Genomic DNA, 25,467 nt, shown 5'->3' with positions numbered 1-25,467 from the left:
TTGGACAGTCCTACTTTCTGATATGCTTACTCCCTGCTGCTGTTGCTGCTAAGTCGCATCAGTCGTGTCCGACTCTGTGCGACCCCACAGACGGCAGCCCACCAGGCTCCCCCGTCCCTGGGATTTCCAGGCAAGAACACTGGAGTGGGTTGCCATTTCCTTCTCCAGTGCATGAAAGGGAAAAGGGAAAGTGAAGTCGCTCAGTCGTGTCCGACTCTTAGCGACCCCATGGACTGCAGCCTACCAGGCTCCTCCGTCCATGGGATTTTCCAGGCAAGAGGACTGGAGTGGGGTGCCATTGCCATTGCCTCAAAGTGTGTGACAATAACTAAAATATGTGATTTGCTATGTGATATAAATTTTAAGTTGGTTTTTAAACTGTTGTTCTTTCTTTTAGGAAGCAATAACGGGAAGTCTCTTCCCTAGCAACAAAGTAGTTAACAAGGTCAGTTATTGGATTTGGTTACTTCCGGTTTGAGATAAACCATGTTATCTTCCTGTTCTCTGTCGCATGGGTCTTGTTCAGGTGGAGTGCCATAAGAGGAAGTTGCAGAGGAGGGAGACCAGGACACAGTTCCATTCTGGTCCATTGGAGCCGGTCAGTTGCCCCGAGTAGAATGCAATACTACAAAGCATAGTTTGAGAATCAATAAGGCCAGGAGAGGAGGCAGGGAGAAGGGCTAGGCATCTTGCCAGCCTTTGTCCATAGCTGTTCTGCCAGCACAACATCAGAGGCGAAGGAAAGGCCTGTAAAAAGAGTCAATTATCTAATTCTTCCTCTGTTTCTGGTGGATTTCTCATGTATTGCTGAGCCACAGTTGTAGTTTATTAAGCAAGTAAAGGAAGTAAATTTTGTTGTTTTTTTTTTTCTCCATAATGACATTTTATTTTATAATAGATTCAAAGGTTCAATTCTCAGAAAACAAACAATACAGACATGAGACTTCTCATTCCACTGGGGATTCACTCTTGCAGTTCTAAGTTTAAATTCAAATACACTTTTCCCTCTCATTCAGACAGACATTTCTAGAAAAAAATGGTTTCTCCATATATTTAAGTAATTGACAAGTTAGTTGCAAATAGAACATAATTTATATGTACACACATATTTCAATCTTACATATAACTATGTTACCCTGGAAAAACTAAATTTGAAGTGGAAACTATCGTGAAAGTCTATTTTGGTAAGCACAATAAACTTTGGTTGAAACATTTCCTTGAGGTTTTAAGAAATATGTACTACAGCCAACCCCTTGCTTCTGAGGAAGTGTGAGATTCTTGAAGAGTATGTGACAAAACGGTACAGCAAAACTTCAACTCTGGATTTCTCTTAGACTTCCTGAATTTATTCTATTCAAACTTATCTTCCAAGTGCCTTACCCAAGATTACAAAGGGAAGGACCACTTACAAACATGTCCTTAGGAAAAAAAACAGTATTTGCTCCTGTTCACCCTTGAGTCCTCATTCATACCTTTCTAAGGCAACTCTTCTTTGGCCCAGTTTGTGCTACTAACTATGAACTGTGAGGGCCTTCCTTGTGCTCCAGTGGTTGGGTTTCCGAGCTTCCACTGCAGGGGGCATAGGTCTGATCTCAGTTTGGATAGCTCTGCATTTCAGTTCAGTCACTCAGTCGTGTCCGACTCTTTGTGACCCCATGAATTGCAGCACACCAGGCCTCTCTGTCCATCACCAACTCCCGGAGTCTACCCAAACCCATGTCCATCGAGTCAGTGATGCCATCCAACCATCTCATCCTCTGTCGTCCCCTTCTCCTCCTACCCCCAATCCTTCCCAGCATTAGGGTCTCTTCCAATGAGTCAACTCTTCCCATGAGATGGCCAAGTACTGGAGTTTCAGCTTCAACATCAGTCCTTCCAATGAACACCCAGGATTGATCTCCTTTAGGATGGATTGATTGGATCTCCTTGCAGTCCAAGGGACTCTCAAGAGTCTTCTCCAACACCACAGTTCAAAAACATCAATTCTTCGGCGCTCAGCTTTCTTCACCGTCCAACTCTCACATCCATACATGACCACTGGAAAAACCATAGCCTTGACTAGATGGACTTTTGTTGGCAAAGTAATGTCTCTGCTTTTTAATATGCTATCTAGGTTGGCCATAACCTTCCTTCCAAGGAGTAAGCATCTTTTAATTTCATGGCTGCAATCACCATCAGCAGTGATTTTGGAGCCCCCAAAAATAAAGTCTGACACTGTTTCCACTGTTTCCCCATCTATTTGCCATGAAGTGATGGGACCAGATGCCATGTTCTTAGTTTTCTGAACGTTGAGCTTTAAGCCAACTTTTTCACTCTCCTCTTTCACTTTCATCAAGAGGCTCTTTAGTTCTTCTTCACTTTCTGCCATATGGGTGGTGTCATCTGCATATCTGAGGTTATTGATATTTCTCCTGGCAATCTTGATTCCAGCTTGTGTTTCTTCCAGCCCAGTGTTTCTCATGATGTACTCTGCATATAAGTTAAATAAGCAGGGTGACAATATACAGCCTTGACGTACTCCTTTTCCTATTTGGAACCAGTCTGTTCCATTTCCAGTTCTACCTGTTGCTTCCTGACCTGCATACAGGTTTCTCAAGAGATAGGTCAGATGGTCTGGTATTCCCATCTCTTTCAGAATTTTCCACAGTTTATTGTGATCCACACAGTCAAATGCTTTGGCATAGTCAATAAAGCAGAAATAGATATTTTTCTGGAACTCTCTTGCTTTTTCGATAATCCAGCGGATATTGGTAATTTGATCTCTGGTTCCTTTGCTTTTTCTAAAACCAGCTTGAACATCTGGAAGTTCACGGTTCACGTATTGCTGAAGCCTGGCTTGGAGAATTTTGAGCATTACTTTCCTAGCATATGAGATGAGTGCAATTGTGCGGTAGTTTGAGCATTCTTTGGCATTGCCTTTCTTTGGGATTGAAATGAAAACTGACCTTTTCCAGTCCTGTGACCACTGCTGACTTTTCCAAATCTGCATGTCGAAGTATGGCCAAAAAATTTTAAAAAGAAAAAAACATTTTTTTAAAAGTGTAAGACAAAACCTGCAAAAACGTTTGAGTTAGAGCAGAGTCCCTCCTCTTTGGCTGCTGTGTGAGGACAGAGAAGAGGGCTGGGATCTGTCCCACCTGAGTATCCAGAGCCACCTGAGCTATTTCCTCTTTCCTTCCCTTTGCATGACCTACAGCTAATCCACAGAGTTGAGTTTGCTTTTCTGAAATACAGGGCTTCATTTTTACTCTGCCCTTTACAGATGAGGTGAGGAGCCCACAAAGACTTAAGATTCTGATATAACCTGAGGTTATCTGATGAATTTATTCTCTACAAAACTGCTTATATTCTGATGACATGTGTAAAGTAAGACATATCTTTATCCAGGTGGGGAAAGAAAACCCCCTAGAGCCAGACTTTAGAGTGGATTCTAAGAGTGGACTTCTTCAGCAGAAACAGACACAACATTGTAAAAAAACAACTACAGTACAGTAATAATAATAAAGTGGAATTCTTCTTAAGAAAACCATAAGTCCACAGCGTTCACTTTGTTCTGAACTGGCATTATTGCCATGGGTGCTATGAGTACTCTAACTTTGTACAGAAGCCTGAAACTGATGCTGAATTCTTGGTTTCTCAGACCGGCTTATTATAAACAAAAGGGGTGAAGAACAAATGCTGGACATAAACTTAATAGCATCTCTAAATTACCATGAGGTTACAAATTTTTAAAAATAGCATTTTAACCTATAAATGTAAGAGTATTTTCCAGTAATATTCTTAGTTAACTCAAAGAATGAACCTTAAGAATTGGTAATCACCTCTGAACAAAAAAGATTTTAAAATCACTTTCTTTGCAAATGAAATGTAATGTCATTTTGCAATATATTTCTCTGAGTTTGGAGATCTTATAGAAAAAAAAAAACATTTCCCTACCTTAACACTACCGGGAATACCATGTTGACCTGCCCCATAAATCAAGTGTTATTTAAGGAAAAACAGGCAAGATGTTCAAACCTAAATTCATACATGTTTCAAAGAAGCATTAGAACAGTGACTATACTTCAGCCACATTAAAATGTTTTAATGTTCCTATGGCTATTGCCTAGCAGTTTTATTTCTGACAGTGTAAGAAAGCAGCAAATAATTTTTGTATTTTTCCTTCAGTATTGAGATAAAACTGAGAGATAGCACTGTGTAAGTTTAAGGTGTACAGCATGATTCGATAATGTCAATACCTACAAAAAACCTTTTTCTTCCATGTGATTAGAACTTTTTAAGATCCTCTTTCTTAGCGACTTGTCAATATAAATACAGTATGAGTAACTCACGGTAGCCACTGTGCTGTAATTACATCCCAGTACTTTCTCACGCTATAACTGAAAGTTTGTATTTTCCAACCACTATTACTCAAACCCACCCCCCTCAACCCCCCACTGCTTACATCGACAAATCTGATTTTCTTTTTCTGAAAGCTTGTTTCTTTTCGATTCCACATATAAGTGAGATCAGACAGTACACATGTCTTTCTTTATATGACTTATTACCCAGCAAAATGCCCTCAAGGTCCATCTGTATTGTTGCAAATGGCAAGATTTGCTTCATTTTCATGGCTGAATGATACAGGCGTTTCTGGAAACTGTTCAGTTCATCTGTTCTGTTGAAGTGGTTGCTTTACCCTGATAAGTGCTGTATGTAGCGCTACATTCTGGTTTCCCTTTCTTCCTTCTCTGCAAAGACGGAAGTACAAGCAGGACAATAATCCAATGCCAATAAGTATAATAGCAATAATGAGCACGATGAATCCTGCATGTCAACCCTCAGCGTCGTTAGGGGGTGATGCATCAGTAGGACTGGGATATCCTTTAATACACTTTGGTAGCTCAAGCTCCCAAGCACTGTTCACGCCGCAGACAACTATATTGTCACCATGAAGGTTAAAACCCTCATTGCATTTAAATACAACTGTCGCTTTGTAGTAATATTTTGGTCCAAATCCTGAGACTATCATTGCATGTTCAACAACTGGATATACACATTTGACCACTTTACACTGAGGAGGTTGACTACTCCATTGATCATTTCCAATACAAGTAAGCTTGCTCTCTCCAATAAGTGAGTATTCATCTGGTCCATTTGAGGGATCACAACTATAAGTTACTACTTCATTGTATTCAAATACTTCCTTGTGGCTATTGGTGTATTTTCCATTTTGAATTTCTTCAGGTGGTTTACACATAATCTTTTCACATGTTGGAGGATTATCACTCCAGTCCACACCATTTACAGAAATGTCACAATAAGAAATACTTGTCCCAGCTAAGTAATAACCCTTATTACAAACATAGTGAGCCTGTGAACCAAACTCAGCACTTCCATTTACAAAGATAACTTGGCCATTTGTGGGATCACCTAGGGTAGAACACCGTCTTCTTTTACAGGCCTCCTGGAGAGATGACCATGTATTATTATCCTGACAAACAAGAGAGAGGACTTGACCAGGAGTTACTGGCTGGAAACTTAGACGACATTCATACAGTATACAATCCCCAGGACTATAACTGAGTTCAGGGGCACCCTGGGGCTTCATAGTTTCAAATCTTGGTGGCTCACCACGGGCATCGGAGGACGTGGGCAGTAGGAGCAGCGGCGCCAGCAGAAGCACCCGACGAAGCGCCCAGAAGAACCCAGTCTTTCGGGGCGGCGGGGCGGCGCCCTGCGCGGTGCGCAAGACGCCCCCATTTTCCTGGAGACCAGCGGGACACCCGAGACTGCTCCGCAGAGACCTTGCTGAGTCTCAGCTCCCCGCGATACAAGAGCCAGATGCAGCGGCGGAGCAGGCGGCCTGAGCCCCGAGGCGCGCCCAGGGAGGAAGTCGGAAGTAAATTTTGATAGAATGTCTAATTGACTGATTGGTTTATAAAAAGGAAGGGGGAGGAGTAGGCAGGGAGAGGTTTCTATCTTTGAAGAAGACTATAAACTATACCTGGGATCCTCAGGGCAGGAATGTGTGTGTTTGGTGTAAATAGCAGGGATTGAGCCCCCCAAGGTCTGGATTTATTGTTTGGAGCATCCTTAAACAGCTCCGGACTCAGAAGTCTTTTCCTGTGCTCTGTTACATTTAGTTTCAAAACTTGCTGGCCATGTTTAGGACTTTTTACCAGACCCCAGTTAGAAAGCACATGGGCTCTTAAAGCTGGTTCTCAGTGAAGCTGGCAAAGCAAGCCAGTCAGCTAATTACCAGAGTCAGCACTGGTTTACCACTCAAGTAACCCAATTCGGACAAATTGCTGATTGTCTTTTCCTCTTCCTTAATCTTAGGACCCCTAGTTTTATTCAGGGCAATAAATGATACCCAGCTAAAAGACTATATATTTCCCAGAAGCACCAAGGTTCTGTATGGCTATATGACTAACTCCTAGCCAATGAAATGAAGTGGCAATGTTTTGTGTAACCGCTTGGAAAGCATAATAAAAGACAGGTGATGTATACACTTTGCTCATTCTTTCCCCCCTTTCTGCCACCTGGAATGTGGATATGATAGTTGGAGCTCTACCAGCCATTGTGTGCTATGAGGACAGAGTCATACTCTAAGGAAGGTGTGGTGACTAGAAAGAGTCTAGATCTCCAAGGACTTTGTGGAGTTGGCATACTAGCCCAAAATATCCTGTCTCTGGACTTCTGTTATGTGTAAGAGAAAGCTGCTTCTGTATCACTTATTTTTTATATGACTTTAAAGTTTTTGTTTAATGCAGTCAGAATTAATCCTAAATGGCCCACCAATATTTGCATAATGTACCCACATTGTGAGACTGAATGAATGAGATTAATACTTTCATAAAGTTGTATTTTATCTAAGTTTCTTAAAATTATCATTTTGAAACAATAAGAAATTTATAATGAGATTGACATTATATAAAGTCTTAGCTGACCAATTTTAATTTAATCTAAGGGGTATTTTAATGAACCTTGGCTGATCTCATCAAATGAAGAGAATGGAATTCAGGTGTTGGTGGCTTTTTTTCATTTAAAACTCATCTAAGACATCTGAAATCATTGGTGCACAGTAACAGAGTACCTCACCTTATGGGTCCTATAGCAGCATATCACTGATTCTCAGTTTCTTTCATCAAAACATCTGGGATGTCTATCTCTTGAGCCTCCTGATCTGTCTGATGTAACAGTGTGTGCTGATGGCTTTACAGTAGCCCTCCCTGGGGCTAAAACAAGAGTAGTTCCTCAAAGCCAATGGTAATCGTTATTGCTGCTCACCAAATAACTTCTCACACTCTGCCTTCCAGCCATGTGATAGAGTTGTACTTCCTGGCTCTCTGTGGTTGAGTATGTCTGAGTTCTGGCCAGTGAATTGTATCACTTCCAAGTTTGGCATATATTGCTCACGTGAGACCCTTCACAGTTTTATTTTTCACTTGCCATAGTATCAGGTAGTGGCTGCCCATCAGCTGTGTCCAGGAGGGCAGGTAATACCAACCGCTGAGCAGCGTCCCTAAGTGTCTCTTGTTGGACATGTAGTTTGAACAAGAAATATACCCTTTTTTGTTTCAATCCACTGAGATCTGAAGATTGTTTCTGCAGCATAATCTATATTCTGATTAATGCATTATACCATCCAGAAAAAGATTGAGGATGACAGTAATCACAGAGGAACTGAATGGTATTATCGATGGTTCCAGCCATCAGAGAAGACATGCGAGCGACAGTTCCCTCTGAGTTGACTCATACTTTAACCCTTTTAACATCAAGTTCAAAAAACTTTTTGTTGAGAAGTTGCCTTAACATATCTAGCTACAAAAATCCATCAAAACCAAGCAATCCCAAAGAAAGGCAGTGCCCAAGAATGTTCAAACTACTGCACAATTGCACTCATCTCACACTCTGGCAAAGTAATGCTCAAAATTCTCCAAGCCAGGCTTCAATGGTACATGAACCGTGAACTTCCAGAGGTTCAAGCCGGTTTTAGAAAAGGCAGAGAAACCAGAGATCAAATTGCCAACATTTGCTGGATCATTGAAAAAGCAAGAGAGTTCCAGAAAAACATCTATTTCTGCTTTATTGACTATGCCAAAGCCTTTGACTGTGTGGATCACAACAAACTGTAAAAAATTCTTAAAGAGATGGGAATACCAGACCACCTGACCTGCCTCTTGAGAAATCTGTTTGTAGGTCAGGAAGCAACAGTTAGAACTGGACATGGAAAGACAGACTGGTTCCAGATAGGAAAAGGAGTACGTCAAGGCTGTATATTGTCACCCTGCTTATTTAACTTCTATGCAGAGTACATCATGAGAAACGCTGGGCTGGAAGAAGCACAAGCTGGAATCAAGGTTGCCTGGAGAAATTTCAATAACCTCAGATATGCAGATGACACCACCCTTATGGCAGAAAGTGAAGAACTAAAGAGCTTCCTGATGAAAGTGAAAGAGGAGAGTGAAAAAGTTGGCTTAAAGCTCAACATTCAGAAAACTTAAGATTGTAGCATCAGGTCCCATCATTTCATGGCAAATAGATGGGGAAACAGTGGAAACAGTGTCAGACTTTATTTTTGGGGGCTCCAAAATCACTGCAGATGGTGATTGCAGCCATGAAATTAAAAGACGCTTACTCCTTGGAAGGAAAGTTATGATCAACCTAGACAGCATATTAAAAAGCAGAGACATTACTTTGTCCACAAAGGTCTGTCTAGTCAAGGCTATGGTTTTCCCAGTGGTCATGTATGGATGTGCGAGTTGGACTGTAAAGAAAGCTGAGTGCCAAAGAATTGATGCTTTTGAACTGTGGTGTTAGAGAAGTCTCTTGAGAGTCCCTTGAACTGCAAGGAGATCCAACCAGTCCATCCTAAAGCAGATCAGTCCTGGGTGTTTACTGAAAGGACTGATGTTGAAGCTGAAATTCCAATATTTTGGCCACCTCATGCGAAGAGCTGACTCATTTGAAAAGACCCTGATGCTGGGAAAGACTGAGGGCAGGAGGAGAAGGGGACGACAGAGGATGAGATGGTTGGATGGCATCATCGACTCAATGGACATGAGTTTGGATAGATTCTAGGAGTTGGTGATGGACAGGGAGGCCGGGCATGCTACGGTCCATGGAGTGGAAAAGAGTCGGACACAACTGAGCGACTGAACTGAACTGAAACCAAGCAATTCTATTTTTCAGTGACTTCAGGCCCTATCAAACTTACTTCAAGTTCTGCATTTACATTCCCCACACAACAGGCTCCACCGTGTGGTGTTCAGAAGAAATAACATTTATTATAGGACTGTAAAAGCAAGGTCACATATCCAATAATACCATATATGCCTTGAGTGGGGACTGCACATGATAAAAAAAATTACATCGAGCTTACTAGGGCATTAAATCAAAAGAGGGGAAATGTTTCTGTCACGTGAACCAGGAAATGCAGCAGTAGGGAGTAAGGCTTAATCATTTGTTATTCAATTATTAAATAATATTTACTGAGCTCTACTATGTACCATAATTTATTATGGGCTCTGGGGATATAGCGGTGGACAAGATACTTTACTGCCTTAGTTGGAAAGGCAGACAATGGAACAAATCAACAAAGTAATATTCACCACAATGTTGGATGTGATAAGTGCTATAAACCAAAATAAATCTGAGTTAGGGCATAGAAAGTGATGCTGAGGGGTTCTTTTAAATAAGGTTGACAGAAATAAAGACAGACAATTCATATTTAGCTCTCCCAAAGTTCATTTAGATCAGTTCAGTCACTCAGTCGTGTCTGACTCTTTGTGACCCCATGGACTGCAGCATGCCAGGCTTCCCTGTCCATCACCAACTCCCAGAGCTTACTCAAACTCATGTCCATCAAGTCAGTGATGCCATCCAACCATCTCATCCTCTGTCGTCACCTTCTCTGCCTGCCTTCAACCTTTCCCATCATCAGGGTCTTTTCCAATGAGTCAGCTCTTTGCATCAGGTGGCCGAAGTATTGGAGTTTCAGCTTCAACATCAGTCCTTCCAATGAATATTCAGGACTGATTTCCTTTAGGATTGGCTGGTTGGATCTCCTTGCAGTCCAAGGGATTCTCACGACTCTTCTCCAACACCACAGTTCAAAAGCATTAATTCTTCAGCACTCAGCTTTCTTTATAGCCCAACTCACATCCATACATGACTACTGGAAAAACTATAGCTTTGACTAGATGGACCTTTGTTGGCAAAGGAATGTCTCTGCTTTTTAATATGCTGTTTAGGTTGGTCATAGCTTTTCTTCCAAAGAGCAATCGTCTTTTAATTTCATGGCTGCAATCACCATCTGCAGTGATTTTGAAGCCCAAGAAAATCAACTCTGTCACTGTTTTCATTGTTTCCCCATCTATTTCCCATGAAGTGATGGGACCAGATGCCATGATCTTAGTTTTCTGAATGTTGAATTTTAAGCCAACTTTTTCACTCTCCTCTTTCACTTTCATCCAGAGGCTCTTTAGTTCTCTGCTTTCTGCTATAAGGATGGTGTCATCTGCATATCTGAGGTTATTGATATTTCTCCTGACAATCTTGATTCCAGCTTGTGCTTCATCCAGCCCAGTGTTTCTCATGATGTACTCTAGATGTAAGTTAAATAAGCAGAGTGACAATATACAACCTTGACGTACTCCTTTTCCTATTTGGAACCAGTCTGTTGTTCCATGTCCTGTTCTAACTGTTGCTTCTTGACCTGCATACAGATTTCTCAGGAGGCAGGTTAGGTGGTCTGGTATTCCCATCACTTTAAGAATTTTCCACAGTTTATTGTGATCCACACAGTCAAAGGCTTTGGCATAGTTGATAAAGCAGATGTTTTTCTGGAACTCTCTTGCTTTTTCGATGATGCAGTGGACGTTGGCAATTTGATCTCTGGTTCCTCTGCCTTTTCTAAAACCAGCTTGAACATCTGGAAGTTCACAGTTCACGTACTGTTGAAGCCTGGCTTGGAGAATTTTGAGCACTACTTTGCTAGCGTGTGAGATGAGTGCAATTGTGCAGTAGTGTGAACATTCTTTGGCATTGCCTTTCTTTGGGAATTGGAATGAAAACTGACCTTTTCCAGTCCTGTGGCCACTGCTGAGTTTTCCAATATATATGTTATATTATGAAGTACAACCACTTATAAGTGATCACTTACACACAGAATCTAATTAAGTCTTTAGCCCTAGTTCCAAGTTATAGAAATGACACTATAATAAATTAATCAAACACATTCAGAATATGGCATATGGTATATGTCTACTATCCTAGACTCCTCAAAATTGAAATGTCATAAAAAGGATAGAGGATTTCCTAAAAATTTTAAGAAGACTTAAAAGACATAATAACCAAATACAGTGTGTGAATCTTGATTGAATCGCAGTTCATAAAGATAATTTTAAGACAATTGGTGGAATTTTAAATTTTGTTTTAAATATTGGATGATATGGAATTATTGCTAATGTTCTTATTTAGGGGGGAATGCATGTTGAAATATTTAGGAGTAAAGTATTTGAAGTTTGAAACTTACTTTCAAATGGTTTAGATAAAAACTGTGTGTGTGTGTGTGTAAAAGAGAGAAAAGGAAAAAGAGATGACAAAATGTTAATGTTTGATGAATCTAAGGCAAAAGTATATAGTTGTGTATCATAAACTCTTAGAGAAATCATAGGGGGTAATCTTCTTGACATTGGTCTTGGGAAAGATTTTTTGGATTTGACACTAAAGCAAAGGCAACAAAAGCAAAAATTAAGTGGGGCTGCTGCTGCTGCTAAGTCGCTTCAGTCGTGTCCGACTCTGTGCGACCCCATAGACGGCAGCCCACCAGGCTCCCCCGTCCCTGGGATTCTCCAGGCAAGAACACTGGAGTGGGTTGCCATTTCCTTCTCCAGTGCATGAAAGGGAAAAGTGAAAGTGAAGTTGCTCAGTCGTGTCCGACTCTTCTCGACCCCATGGATTGCAGCCTACCGGGCCCCTCCGTCCATGGGATTTTCCAGGCAAGAGGACTGGAGTGGGTTGCCATTGCCTTCTCCCTATAAAAACCCCTGCCTCAAAACTTTTACTTTTTAAGGTCTGTTTTTGATATAACAATATTGGTCTTGTTCACTACAACAAACTGAAACACTGCTGCACAGTAAAGGAAACAATCACCAAAATGCAACTTGTGGAATGGGAGAAAATATTTGTCAACCACACATCTGACAGGGGTTTAATATTCAAAATATACAGAGTCCATACAGCTCAACAGCAAAAACAGAACAAACCCAAATAACTCAATTTAAAATTGGGCAAAGGATCTGAATAGACATTTTTTCAAGAAAAGATACACATATGGCCAACACGTACTAGAAAAAGTGCTCAATATCACTAATCATCAGTTAAACTCAAAAATAAAAACCTAACACCTGTGAGGATGTTTATTATCAGAAAGTCAAAAGGTAAACAAACTGGCGAGGATGTGAAGAAAAGAGAACTCTTGTGCACTGCTGGTGGGAATATAAATTAGTTACAGCCATTATGGAAAACAGAAAGGTTCCTCAAGAAATTAAAAATACTAACATATGATGGAGCAATCCACCTCTGGATACATATATCCAAGGAAGATGAAAATGAAATCATTATTCAAAATGATATCTGTACTTCCATGTTCATTGCAGCATTATTCACAGTAATCAAGACAAGGAAACGACTTAAATGTCTGTTAACAGATAAATCAAGATATGGTGTATATATATGTGTGTGTGTAGTATATTTATATAATGGAATATTGTTCAGTCTTAAAAAAGAAGGAAATCCTGTCATGTGCTACAATCTGAATGAATATTATGCTATGTGAAATAAAGCAAAGAAAGACAAATACTTCCTGGTATCAGTGATATGTAGAATTCCATCACTCCCACCCTGCTCCCCACCCCCAAACAAAAACCACATTGAACTCACTGGGAACAACTGGATTGTTGCATCTGTAAGGATAAAAGCTAGTGAGATCAAGACAAAAACCTTAGAATCCCTACCATACAACCTTAAATGACCAAAATCTTTGATGAAACAACACAACACAATAGGGATAAATCAGCCATATTCAGTAACACCGATAGGAAAATTTACTGGGATAGCAAATCTGCCAATTTACTTCATCTATATCTAACATAATTTGTAACAAAAAATTTAAAGATCACTCAGACCAAAAGTGACCCAGTGCATGCAGCCTTCCAAACATCTCCAAGAAGCCACACAAGTAAAGCAATGTTGCATCAACTTGGCCTTTAGCTAAATATCCCCAACTGACTTCAGTCAACACTACATGGAGCAGACAAACCAAGTCAAACCTGCCCAAATGTATGAGTAAAGTAAGTAACTGTTGTTATTTTTAAGCTACTAGATTTTGGGTTTGTTAAATGGTAATAAATTAACTTTTAGCATTACTTCAGTCACCTTTGAGAGTGTCCTTGCATTCTGGCCTAAGAATATGCTTCAGGCTACCCTTGTCTTCAGTATAGAACTGGAATTGTCCCCAACGCCTGGCTCCTTTTATTGAGAAAACATACACAAAGACCATAGTTTGAGTATCAAGATTTTTTTTTTTTGAAGAAACAAAACATTACAGTCACATTCCATTCCCTTTCTCCCCAGATAGTTGCCACTATCATGCATTTAGTGCCTTATTAATCTCTTGCATTTTAGAAAAGTTTTACAATTTATGTATATTTTCACAAACAATAAATAACACTGTATTTCATTGATTCTAAGTTAAACATTCCCCATCTATTTTTAAAACCATTGGAGATGTATCTTACAACAGACAGTGTTAACTGGCAAGTGATAGTATAACTGGTTGCATTTTTCTTTTTTAGTAATATGTGCCTTTTTTAAACTTTTTATTTTGCATTGGGATATAGCTGATTAATAATGTTGTGATTGTTTCAGGTGAATGGCAAAGGGACTAGGCCATACAAACACATGTATCCATTCTCCCCAAAACTCCTCTCCCATCCAGGCTGCCAATTACGTGCCCTATTGATCTTATTTTCTGTTTCACCTAAGATTAGATAAAACATAGATTAGCTGCTTTATACTTTATAAAAATTTAATCATTTGAGTTTATTTTTCTGCAAATTACCCTTGCTAAATATTTTAGCAAGCTTTGTTTAGGTATAATTTGCATTAAAATATATAATAATTGACATATCATAAAATGTACCCATTTTAAGTCCATAGTTTGATGAGTCATGATAGCTGTATAAAGCTAATTTTCCATTATTGAGCTATAAGCATTATTTATATATTCCAAACACAGGCCCTTTGTCAGATAATATGTATTACAAATAGTTTTCCCCAACCTGTGACCTGACTTTTCATTTCCTTGCTACTGTCTTTCAAAGAGCATAAGTATTAATTTTAATTAATCCCAATAATTTTTTTTCACAATTCACTAAGAAATCTTTCTCTATCCCAAGACAGTAATTTCTGTTTCTTTCCAGAATTTCTAGAGTATTAGCTTTTGTTAAATCTATGATCCATTTCACAATCTAAATTTTGTACTAAAATTATGTATTGTGTAAGGCAAAAGATGAGGTTATCTGCTATTTGAATATATAGTTATTCTATTTGTTAAGACTTTTCTCATTAAATAACCATGGCCCCTTTGTCAAAATCAATTGTGCAACATGCATGGTTCTATTTTCAAACTCTATTCTGTCCACTGTCCCCTAACATTTCTTATAAAACAGGTCTTCTGGCAACAAATTCTATCATCTTTTCCTTGTCTGAAAGTCTTTTCTCACCTTTTCTGAAGGATATATTTCCTGAATATGGAATTCCAGGTCAACAGGTATTTCTTTCTTTCACAGATACCATGCCAAGGCCTCTAACTTGCAGAATTTCAGAAAAGAAATATAGTCACTCTCTTAACGGAATGTGGTTGTTTTTTTTTCTCCAGCTGCTTTTCTAATTTTCTTTTTGATTATGATGTACTTTAGTTTTCTTTATGTGTGTCCCTGATGGTTGAATTTCTTGGATCTCTGGGTTTATAATTTTCATAATTAGGAAAACTTTCAGACATTATTTTTTACATTGTTTTTGTCTCCCTTATCGCATCTTCTAGGAGTCCAAATACAAGTATGTTAGAAAGACTTGATGTTATTTCATAGGGGACTAAGGCACTGTTCTATTTCTTTTTTCTCTTTGTGCTTTAGTAAGGTTCACTGATTTTTAGCTCTGCAGTGATTCCATCTGCTGTAATTCCATCTGTTCTTTCTCATCTAGCTACTGAACAAAGAGGTAATCAAATAGCAGCAGTGACTTTTTAAAAATAAATCTTCCACATACTTGAATTATTGGTATAAGTGTATTAACCACAAATAAAATATTTCAGGACTATGAATTTAGAAATGTGTAGTCTTTTCAATATCTCCTTTATTGCCTGTAAAATTAGTTTCTGTATATATACATATACATGTAACATGAGAAATGATACTGAATATGACACTAGTGTCAGGCTGTAACTTTTTTTACTTTGACTTCTACAGAAAGTGATGATGATCTGTGGAAAATGCTTTATTGTATCATGCTAATTTACTACAAGGAACATTTCATAATAATACAAAAGTAATCCACACACTTGATTAAGTGAAGATCAACTGATTTGAAAATTTTTTCTTCCTTAGTCTTTCACAGTAATTGCCAAAAGTTCAATAAGCTGATTTTTCCAAGAACAATTATTCTAATAACTTTGGGTGTTCAATCCGTGCAATGGTCCAGTCAGGCTTTACTCCTTGTGTAAACTCTCTCTGAAATCTAAGGAAAACATTATAAACAATGTGTATCCTATATCAGTTCAAAAACTTCCTGGATCACTACATAATTTGCAAGTATATAGTTGAGGTAGGTTTTAGCAAAAAGCTAATAGATAATGGTAAATAAAAATCAAAAGTTTAATCTACCAATTTGATCACAAAAAAATCTCCACAAAAATTAGAAGTGCATTCTCAACTGAGTATTTTTAATAGACAGATCTCTATACACTCCAATATCTGCCAGTCCGTGAGAGAAATGTGTTATTCTGCTAAGTAGTAGCTATAATATATGCCTAATATGAGGAGAAAAAAACTGGACTATGGTGATAAAACAGCACTTCCATGGAAGTTGGTTATGTGATTAGATTTACTCATAGCTGGCACTAAGTTCATTCTTGAAAATAGCAGTCTTTATGAGCTGCCTGTGATCTTAGTAGGGACTATCAGAACAACCAAAGGTTAGTGTTGATTATAGTGTTCTAAATGATGTTTTTAAAAAGAGACAATTCAGTAGATCTAAATTAAATAACTACTTAAATATATAGAATATTTTGAGTAATTACAAATAAAGCAAAATTCCAAACAGGAAAAAGAAAAGAAAAAAAAGCACATCTCCTTTAAGAAGTGAAAAAACGAAGATACAATTCTCTTTACCTTAGTGAAGCAGGATACATTTTCTTTCTTAGGTCATTTTGGGGTTTTGTTCATTGTTTTAAAGCAAATTTGTATAACTTTGATGACATAAAAGTATTCTCTTTTAAACAGATATTAAACCATATCTCCACTGACTCACTTGAATTGTTCACTGTTCCAAATTTTATTCACACAATAATACACTACAGTGTCTCTTTTAAATAGGTTGCTAACCTCCCATTAGACAGTACCTCCTTAAGGGCAGGAACCCTTCAATTCTCTGTCTGAACTCCCACCAGAGTACCTGGTAAAGAGGAGATGGTCAATAATTATCTAGTGAGTGGATGGTCCATGTGCCAATTACAGCATATTTTATTTTCCAAAGATGGTCATAACTACATTTCACGTGCTCTTCTGCAATGTGACCTTGCTGCTGCCCCATGAAGAGGTGAAGTCCTTCACTGTGCAGATCCTGTGACTGTTTGGACCAGCAAACCATGGCACAAGTGATGCTGTTCCATTCCTGGGCATAGCCCTTTACTGGAGGGCTATGTCTAGCATCTTCTGTCTTTTGGAAGCCAACCACCATGTAAAACACGTGACTATCTTAACACCTCCACAAGCCCAAGCCACGAAGAGAGGCCTTGGAGAATGAGACATTATGTGGAGAGGCCAAGGAGCATGATGGTGCTGCCCTGTGAGTGAGGAAGCCTGTTGTGGAAATGAATCCCTGGCTCCTGCCATCCCAGTTGATGCCAGGTAGAGTAAAGAAAACCTCATAGTTGAGCGTTTCCAAAATTCCAGAGCACTAGAAAAGCAGGCAAAATGAATGGCTGTTTGATGTCACCGAGTTTTGGAATGGTTTGTAATGTAGCAATAGACAGATAAAACACTGTTTAATTAAGTTCAGCAAGATTACCTCTTCCTAATTTCTGAACACTCCTGTTTCGTGGCCAGTGGGTCTTTATAACTATCTCTCTTCATAGGTACTTGTCAAATTTCAATTTTTTCTTCCTAAAGCTCCCTTTAGCTTTCATATCTTCACACTACCTTCCATTTTCTAAAGAAAGGAAACAATAAAATGTGATTAGACTTACTCATAGCTTGCACTAAGAAGCTGTTTAGTTTCCACGTTCTGATCCCCCAACTTAACCTGGAACACACGGGCTCCACTTATGGCTTCACTGGGGATGTTGGCACTGGTTAGATACCAAAAGCACATCAGGATGTTAACAAACTTCCTTCCTTAGAGAAAAAACATACACACATACAGATACAAATCACAATAATCTATCATCTTTATATCCAAAATGAAATCAGCAATTGGCAGTAATTATACAGTTGTTATAGATCAAACTTTGTGCTCATTCTAACTTAACGTACCTGTATTGACACCTTTTATTTTTAGTAAATTCTCTTGGGGTTTACGATGTATTTGCCTCCCTCTCTGCAACATAGTATAAGAGCTACTGTTTACTGAGCACGTACTTATTTCCCAAGCGTACTATGTGGATTCTTTTCCATTTGTGGCATTTCCTAAAATTATGATAACAGGTATCTATTGCCAAGCCAAAAAAGAGTAGGGGGGAAAACACATTTTTTTGGTGCTAAGTTATTAACTTAGCCCCAACTGCCAGAAAGAAAAAATACTTCTATTCTACTCTAATTCACTTTACTATGCTCAGTGATTATGAGAATGTCCTGTGCAAAAAATGGGCAGTGATCATGGTGCTAAGATGCAATTTGAAATATTAGGGAGAAGAAAATATTTATCATTAAAAGTACCTTTATGAATGTTTCAAATTAACATGTATATGAAAATATTTTCACTATTAAAGAGTCCTCAATCAGAACCGCCTTGGCAAGTGTGTGAGCAGAGGCTAGATTTCCTATGTGCCTAGCGCATAATACATATGTGTATATTTGTAGAAGGAATAAGTAAGTCACTGAGTTTTCAGGAATGCTATTGGGAAAATAGGACAAGGAAAAGAACAAGATAAACGCCAAAGTTTCTTTCAATTATTTTCATCTTCTCCAAATAAATCCAATTGGGAGTTATGAGTTAATGTTACTCTTAAAACAGTCTTTAGCTAACCGTATTTACTTTTACTTCTTACTCCTACTTAACATACAGCTGGACACTTAAAATACTGAATTGTTTCCTTTAAGTTAGGAAATCTGAAACACAAAATATTTTCATTTTGACTTAGGAGCAGCTTGTCTTGGGCAATTTTCATTAACTTAAATGACAATGTTCCTTCTATGAATTAAACAGCATTAGGGAAAAGTTCTTTTTTTTAAATTAATCTTTTTATTTTGTAATGGGGGATAGCTGATTAACAAACAATGTTGTGACAGTTTCAGGTGAACAGCAAAGGGACTCACCCACATGTATACATGTATCCATTCTCCCCCAAACCCTCCTCCCATCCAGCCTGTCACATAACACTGAGTAGAGTTCCAGGTGTTATACAGTAGGACCTTGTATCCCATTTTAAAAACAGCAACGTGTACATGACCATCCCAAACTTCTAGATGGAAAGGCATTCAAAACTACTACCATACCCCAAGTCTTCCAGAGCAAGGTCTTTAAAGAATAAATAAATTATTTTCTCTGTAGTTCTATAAATATCCACTTGTACCAACAAAATGCCACTATTCCATGACCTTTCACTGGTTTAGCTTATCTGGACAACTGTGGGCCATTTAAAGTTGACTATGCTCCAGGATTACCTTTCTCATCATAGTAAATGGAGATGTCTCCTGTTGATGTGTACACAATTTCATCTATGTCAGCAGCAAGGGCATTTTTATGGTTGTCAGGTAGTGAAGTAACCTTTTCTTTCAATACACGTAGAGTCTAAGTATGGAAAAAGCAAACCAGAGTTCACTTGAATTGTCAAAAGCTTTTCAAAAAGTAGAGTGAATTCTTCATGGAATGTATTTTGTAAAACTGTTTTTAAATTTACAGCCATATGTATTCACTTTCAAACGCAAGGCTTGAGAGGTATCTGATTCTTCAGTTAGATAATTCCTAATAGAACATTCTATGTAAGAACTGAAAGACATTCTATTCACTTATGCCTTAAGTAGCAAGTCATTCTATGCTTTTTAAGACCCCTAGTATCCCAAAGGCAAGATAGACGGACTCTACTTTGGGTGACGGTGTACATGTTATTTTAAAGCATAAATAAGGACAATGCATATCATTCTAATGAAAGAAAATAATACATGTTAATATTTATTTTTAAAGGAAAATTAAAGTATACTTTACCTCTTTGGCCACAAGTTCTTCCAATAGATCAAACTTACACTGTGACAGCAATTTGGACACATGGACAAAAGCCTTAAAAAAAAAGAAAAGTGGGGGAAGGGTGGTGATTATTATTTTAAGATACCATGCGAAATACCATACAATGTACAGTGCTCATACTTCAATGGCTAAGTGTAACAAAGACTATTTTATGATAAAGGCAATAAACATTGTCAACACTAAGATATCGATAGTTAGGCATGACTCCTTCAAAGTTGGTTGACTTTTCTTATATGGCCTTTCCGCATGCACAGTAGTAAGTGGGCAGATTGCTAATGATGTATCCATTCCAAGGACCTGAGAAAAGATAGTGTGTGGTGTACATACTAGGTTCTCAATAAAAAAATCTTCTATATAGTCCCTTCTAAAATAACGATGAAGTAATTAGCCATCCTGACTGTCATATGATCCTCCTCTGAATCTTGGATACACAGCAGTACAACCTAAATGGTACTGAGAGACTGGAGATCTGGGCTGCAGCTGAATCTCATTAAGATAGACAGTGAAAGTGAAAGTGTTAGCCGCTCAGTCCTGTCCAACTCTTTGTGATTTCATGGACTGTAGGCCACCAGGCTCCTCTGCCGTAGAATTCTCCAGGCAAGAATACTGGAGTGGACTGCCATTCCCTTCTCCAGGGGATCTTCCTGACTCAGGGATTGAACTCGGGTCTCCCGCACTGCGGGCAGATTCTTTACAGTCTGAGTTAACTCTTCAGACAGGTCTGAGACAGATATGGCATTGGTAAGAAAAGATGATGGGTTTGCACAGTCTAATGCAATAGACCTCAACTTTGAAGTACAAGATCCCACTTTAAAGTGGTAAACAGTTAACTGCAATCCTCCACACAACTAGCAATGAGGAATGGAGCTGTGCATTAAGACTCTACCTGTTTCCAAGGAGCTTCCTGTCTACTTGAGGAGGGAGCCGAGAAAATGGACAAATCCAAGAATTATGACAGGAATAACAACAGGATGATTTTGGGAGAATACAGGTGAGAACTTACACTATCTGGGCGGCCAATAAGGGGGCTTCCTAAAGGAAGAACCATCTAAGATGAAATTTGAAGAACTAGCGAGAGAAAGAGGAAGCAAAGGCGTGTCAGATAGACAACTCTCATAACTGTTATGGGCTGAACTGGGTTTTACAAATTCATACATTGAAGCCCTAACTCCCAGTACCTCAGAAGGTAACTATATTTGGAGACAGGACTTTTAAAGAGGTGATGATGTCAAATGAGGGTGGGCCCTCGTCCAATTTGACTGGTGTGTTTACAAGAGGAAATATGGACACACACGGAAATACCAAGGACACATGAGCAGAGGGGGAAAAAAAAACATGTGAAGACACAGAAAGAAAATGATCATCTACAAGCAAAGGACAGAGGCCACAGAAGAAACCAAACCTGCCAACACCTTGTTCTCGGACTTTCAGCTTCCAGAAATGCAAGAAAATAAAGTTTTATGGTTTAAGCAACCCAGACTGAGGTATTTTGTTATGGCAGCCCTAACAACAATGGTCAGAAAGCAACAGTTAGAACTGGACATGGAACAACAGACTGGTTCCAAACAGGAAAAGGAATACGTCAAGGCTGTATATTGTCACCCTGCTTATTTAACTTATATGCAGAGTACATCACGAGAAACTCTGGGCTGGAAGAAGGACAAGCTGGAATCCAGATTGCCTGGAGAAATTTCAATAACCTCAGATATGCAGATGACACCATCCTTACGGCAGAAAGTGAAGAAGAACTAAAGAGCCTCTTGATGAAAGTGAAAGAGGAGAGTGAAAAAGTTGGCTTAAAGCTCCAACACTCAGAAAACTAAGATCGTGGCATCCGGTCCCATCACTTCATGGCAAATAGATGTCTAGGGAAACAATGAAAACAGTGAGAGACTTTATTTTTGGGGGCTCCAAAATCACTGCAGATGGTGACTGCAGCCGTGAAATTAAGATGCTTGCTCCTTGGAAGAAAAGTTATGATCAACCTAGACAGCATATTAAAAAGCAGAGACATTCCTTTGCCAACAAAGGTCCATCTAGTCAAAGCTATGGTTTTTCCACTAGTCGTGTATGGATGTGAGAGTTGGACTATAAAGAAAGCTGAGCACCGAAGAATTGATGCTTTTGAACTGTGGTGTTGGAGAAGACTCTTGAGAGTCCCTTGGACTGCAAGGAGATCCAACCAGTCCATTCTAAAGGAAATCAGTCCTGAATATTCATTGGAAGGACTGATGCTGAAGCTGAAACTCCAATACTTTGGCCACCTGATATGAAGAACTGACTCAGTGGAAAAGACCTTGATGCTGGGAAAGACTGAAAGCAGGAGGAGAAGGGGACAACAGAGGATGAGATGGCTGGATGGCATCACCGACTCAATGAACGAGTGTGAATAAACTCCAGGAGCTGGTGATGGACAGGGAGGCCTGGCATGCTGCAGTCCATGGGGTCACAAAGAGTCAGACACAACTGAGTGACTGAACTGAATTGAACAATAATGGAGTTGAATTTTGAGAAAAAGTACACTTCCAAATGGACTCAAGGATCCCTTGCAAACATTTTAGATGCTCTCAGGGTTCAGAAACAATCTACATATTTTAGTAAGCCTTTGTGTGTGGAAGATGGGTGAAATTTGGTAAGAAGTAACAGACCTCACAATCATGTTGAAATCCAACCATGATACTCTAGTTTCTGTGGCCAATGATCAAACCTGAGCAAATTATCCTGTAAGGTAATAATGTCCCATTAGGAGGCTGCCCTGATAAGGCTTTGATGATGTAAGATTTCCTAACCTAAACAAGGGGCTTCCTTGGTGGTTTAATGGTAAAGAATTGGCCTGTAATGCAGGAGCCACAAGAGGTATGGGTTTGATCCCTGAGTTGGGAAGATTCCTGGAGTAGGGCATGGCAACCCACTCCAGTAATCCTGCCTGAAGAATCCCCATGGACAGAGGAGCCTGGTGAGTTAACAGTTCATAGGGTCACAAAGAGTTGCACACAACTGAAGTGACTTAGCACGCACACATGCAACCTAAACAGGCTTCTGGGAAACAGCTTTTAGAGAAGGCCAAAATATGTAAAGATATTGGAAAACAAACAGTAAATGGTTAATGTGGTTTGATGGCAGTAACGGGGATAATATCATATGTACTTATCAACAGAAGTAAAGTTTGTGGCACTAATAAAGCTGTTTAAGGACTGTACATCATTGGACCACCTATTCCTCTGGCTCACATGATGAATAAAAGCTTGCCTAGACTGGTTTAAAATAAGCTACAGGTTATATTGTATAACACAGGGAATATAGTCAATATTTTGTAACTATAAATGGAGTGTAATCTTTAAAAATTGTGAATCACTACATTGTATACCTGTGACACTGTATATCTGTAACAATATTACAATTATACTTTGAGAAAAAAATTTTAAATTGTAAAAATTTTTCAAAAAGCTTGCCTAGGTTATACTTAACCATGTCAATTTCTAGTAACTCTAGAGAACCAAGAATGCTTGTAGAGTGGGTCACAGAACAATGCACCTCAGCAGCTGCTAGCTATGCATCCTTGAGTTAATCATTTGACCTTTTTCGACTTGATTTTTATCATCTGTAAAAGAGAATTAGACTAGAATAACAAGCATGAAGGTGTCTTTTATGTTCCATGACTAAAAAAGGAAAATGTTAATGAACATGATCTAACTGACAGCTTGATATTCACATCCCAAGATAATATTTTATAGTTGGGAGGTTAAAGGGCAAGCTGAGCTCATGAGAGTAGATAATCTAGCCAATGTTTATGCACCATATTATTCCCAAGCCCTAGAATTACATGTGTGCAAAAGAAGGAAGAGCTGCCTTATGAGATCTAGGTAGGAAGACTTTTCAGCCATGTCCTTTAATTGTAGGTGTTGAAAAATTGGTTTGCTTGATCTGAAAGGTTATGTTAAGCAACCATTGGTTTAATGGAATCACTAAATTATTTGCCATGGATGACCTAACATTCTTTTTGGAAATCAGAATGGCTAAATGCACAAAAATTGACTTAGATGAGGCAAGACTGTATACAGACGGGCTGATGAATGGGTGCTAATACTACTTAATAGCAAGGATGGGGGCTAAAATAGCTCACAGCTGGAGGACCTTTTGGAGAAGGCAATGGCAACCCACCCACTCCGGTACTCTTGCCTGGGAAATCCCATGGACGGAGGAGCCTGGTACGCTGCAGTCCATGGGGTCAGTATGAGTGGGACACAACTGAGCGACTTCACTTTCACTTTTCACTTTCATGCATTGGAGAAGGAAATGGCAACCCACTCCAGTGTTCTTGCCTGGAGAATCCCAGGGATGGGGGAGCCTGGTGGGCTGCCATCTATGGGGTCGCACAGAGTCAGACACGACTGAGGTGACTTAGCAGCAGCAGCTCCTTTGTGGTCAAAGGAAATAGGGTCTTAGGCTTGATTCCTGTCCTGTCCATGGGGGGATGATTTCCATTCCTTATTGACAGATAAATGAGCAGGAGGTAGGCAAGCTCTCAAGTCATCTGCAGGAATCCTGAAGGACAGTAGCATCATGCTCATTTACCTCTGCACAAACAAAAGATTTTGAGGTTTATCCCTTATAATGCTATTAACTATGCTTGCTCTTTGCTTTCAATTTTTTTGTAAAAACACAGGTTAGTCAAGAATTGACTCAGGGAAGCAAAAAGCATGAGTTAATATTGACACTGATTATATAAAGTTGAAAACATTTAATTTATAATTGACAGATCACATAAATAAGTATAAATGGCTGTGTTTATAGAGATAAACTGAAAAAAAACTAGAAGTAAATATATCAATGCCAGCATATAATCAGTATCGTCTTTTTCATTCTGCAGAAAAGTCATATTTCAGAAGAAATAAAGCCATGGAGCTTTTAAATGACAGAAATAGGCTTTGAATCCATTTCTATCTGATCCAAAACCTGCAGAGGGCAGAAAAAGTAATTAAGGGACTTCAAATTGGTGTCTCAATCAATCCCATATTCCTCGGAGACCGTGCAAACAGAAGTAGAAGCTTAACTTACAGCAAGAAGTGGCGTGAGGGCTCTGTATTTGGGTCACTACCCACATTTGATCATTTGAGACCCAGTGGAAATCTCACCGCTAAACGCTTTTGCGTATCTTAACTGCTGAATTCATGAGAGGTGGGTAAATTATTCCTAGAGAAATAAACCAACCTGCTTCGCTCCTTCTGAGAACTCTGTGATGCTGAACTCTTGGTCGAAATAAGCCCAGATAAGGAAGGAGTAAATTCGAGTCCGAACCCAGTTGATGGGGTTGGAGAACCCCAGAATGATCATTTTGGTTTTCTGACGCTGCTGGGGTTGCTCCTCGGTGCTGTAGGTTCGCCGGGGGCAGGAAGGGAAAGTGGGGAGGGTTGCGGCGACTTCCAGGGGGCTGAGCAGGGGACGCTGAGGACCCCGAGCAGACAAGGCCAAGGCCGCGGAGGCCCAAGAGACTCGAGGAAATGGGGCTGCTCCCGAGCCGAGGCGGCGGCGGCAGAAGCAGCAAAGTCCAGACAACGGGGGCTTCACTTCGGCCGAACCGGGAGTCCGGAGTCGGGCGGCCCAGCCCGTTAGAGGCCGAGAAATTAGCAAGCGGGGTAAAAGACGGACGGCCAGCGCCATTTTTGTGACCTTTCACCTCTGTGCTTGCCTGTGCATCATGGAAAGTAAGTCGGTGTGAAACCACCTCAGCGAGGT

General features: G+C 39.4%; 1 protein-coding gene and 1 pseudogene across 12 annotated transcripts in view; both read right to left on the bottom strand.

Annotated features, from left to right (window-relative positions):
• Positions 1-25,412, bottom strand: part of MAIP1 (matrix AAA peptidase interacting protein 1) — a 139,797-nt gene extending 114,385 nt beyond the window's left edge. Inside the window, exons 1-6 of one of the 11 annotated variants that reach the window (XR_014078688.1) lie at positions 24,943-25,412; positions 19,693-19,764; positions 19,152-19,278; positions 17,516-17,663; positions 13,426-13,518; positions 851-2,983 (exon numbers count right to left, since the gene is read on the bottom strand). Coding sequence is in view for 3 of the 11 variants with exons in the window: in XM_081576153.1 (XP_081432279.1) it covers positions 15,708-15,786; positions 17,516-17,663; positions 19,152-19,278; positions 19,693-19,764; positions 24,943-25,392 (876 nt within the window). In the remaining 8 variants the exon portion in view is untranslated. Of the gene's footprint in view, positions 1-850; positions 2,984-12,172; positions 13,519-13,551; positions 15,787-17,337; positions 17,479-17,515; positions 17,664-19,151; positions 19,279-19,692; positions 19,765-24,942 lie in introns of those variants that run through there. The other 10 variants (XR_014078686.1, XR_014078692.1, XR_014078689.1 and 7 more) reach the window with 10 other exon arrangements.
• LOC145540987 (membrane cofactor protein pseudogene) lies at positions 4,459-6,363 on the bottom strand (annotated as a pseudogene). Its single transcript, XR_014078680.1, has one exon. The product of XR_014078680.1 is annotated as a membrane cofactor protein pseudogene (transcript).
• Positions 25,413-25,467: the final 55 nt, after the last annotated feature.

This window comes from Giraffa tippelskirchi, chromosome 3 (assembly GCF_054371585.1).
Source record: "Giraffa tippelskirchi isolate mGirTip1 chromosome 3, T2T-mGirTip1v1.2.pri, whole genome shotgun sequence".
Taxonomy (NCBI): domain Eukaryota; kingdom Metazoa; phylum Chordata; class Mammalia; order Artiodactyla; family Giraffidae; genus Giraffa; species Giraffa tippelskirchi.
The sequence above is the reverse complement of the archived record's forward strand: the minus strand, read 5'-3'. Positions and strand labels throughout refer to the sequence as shown.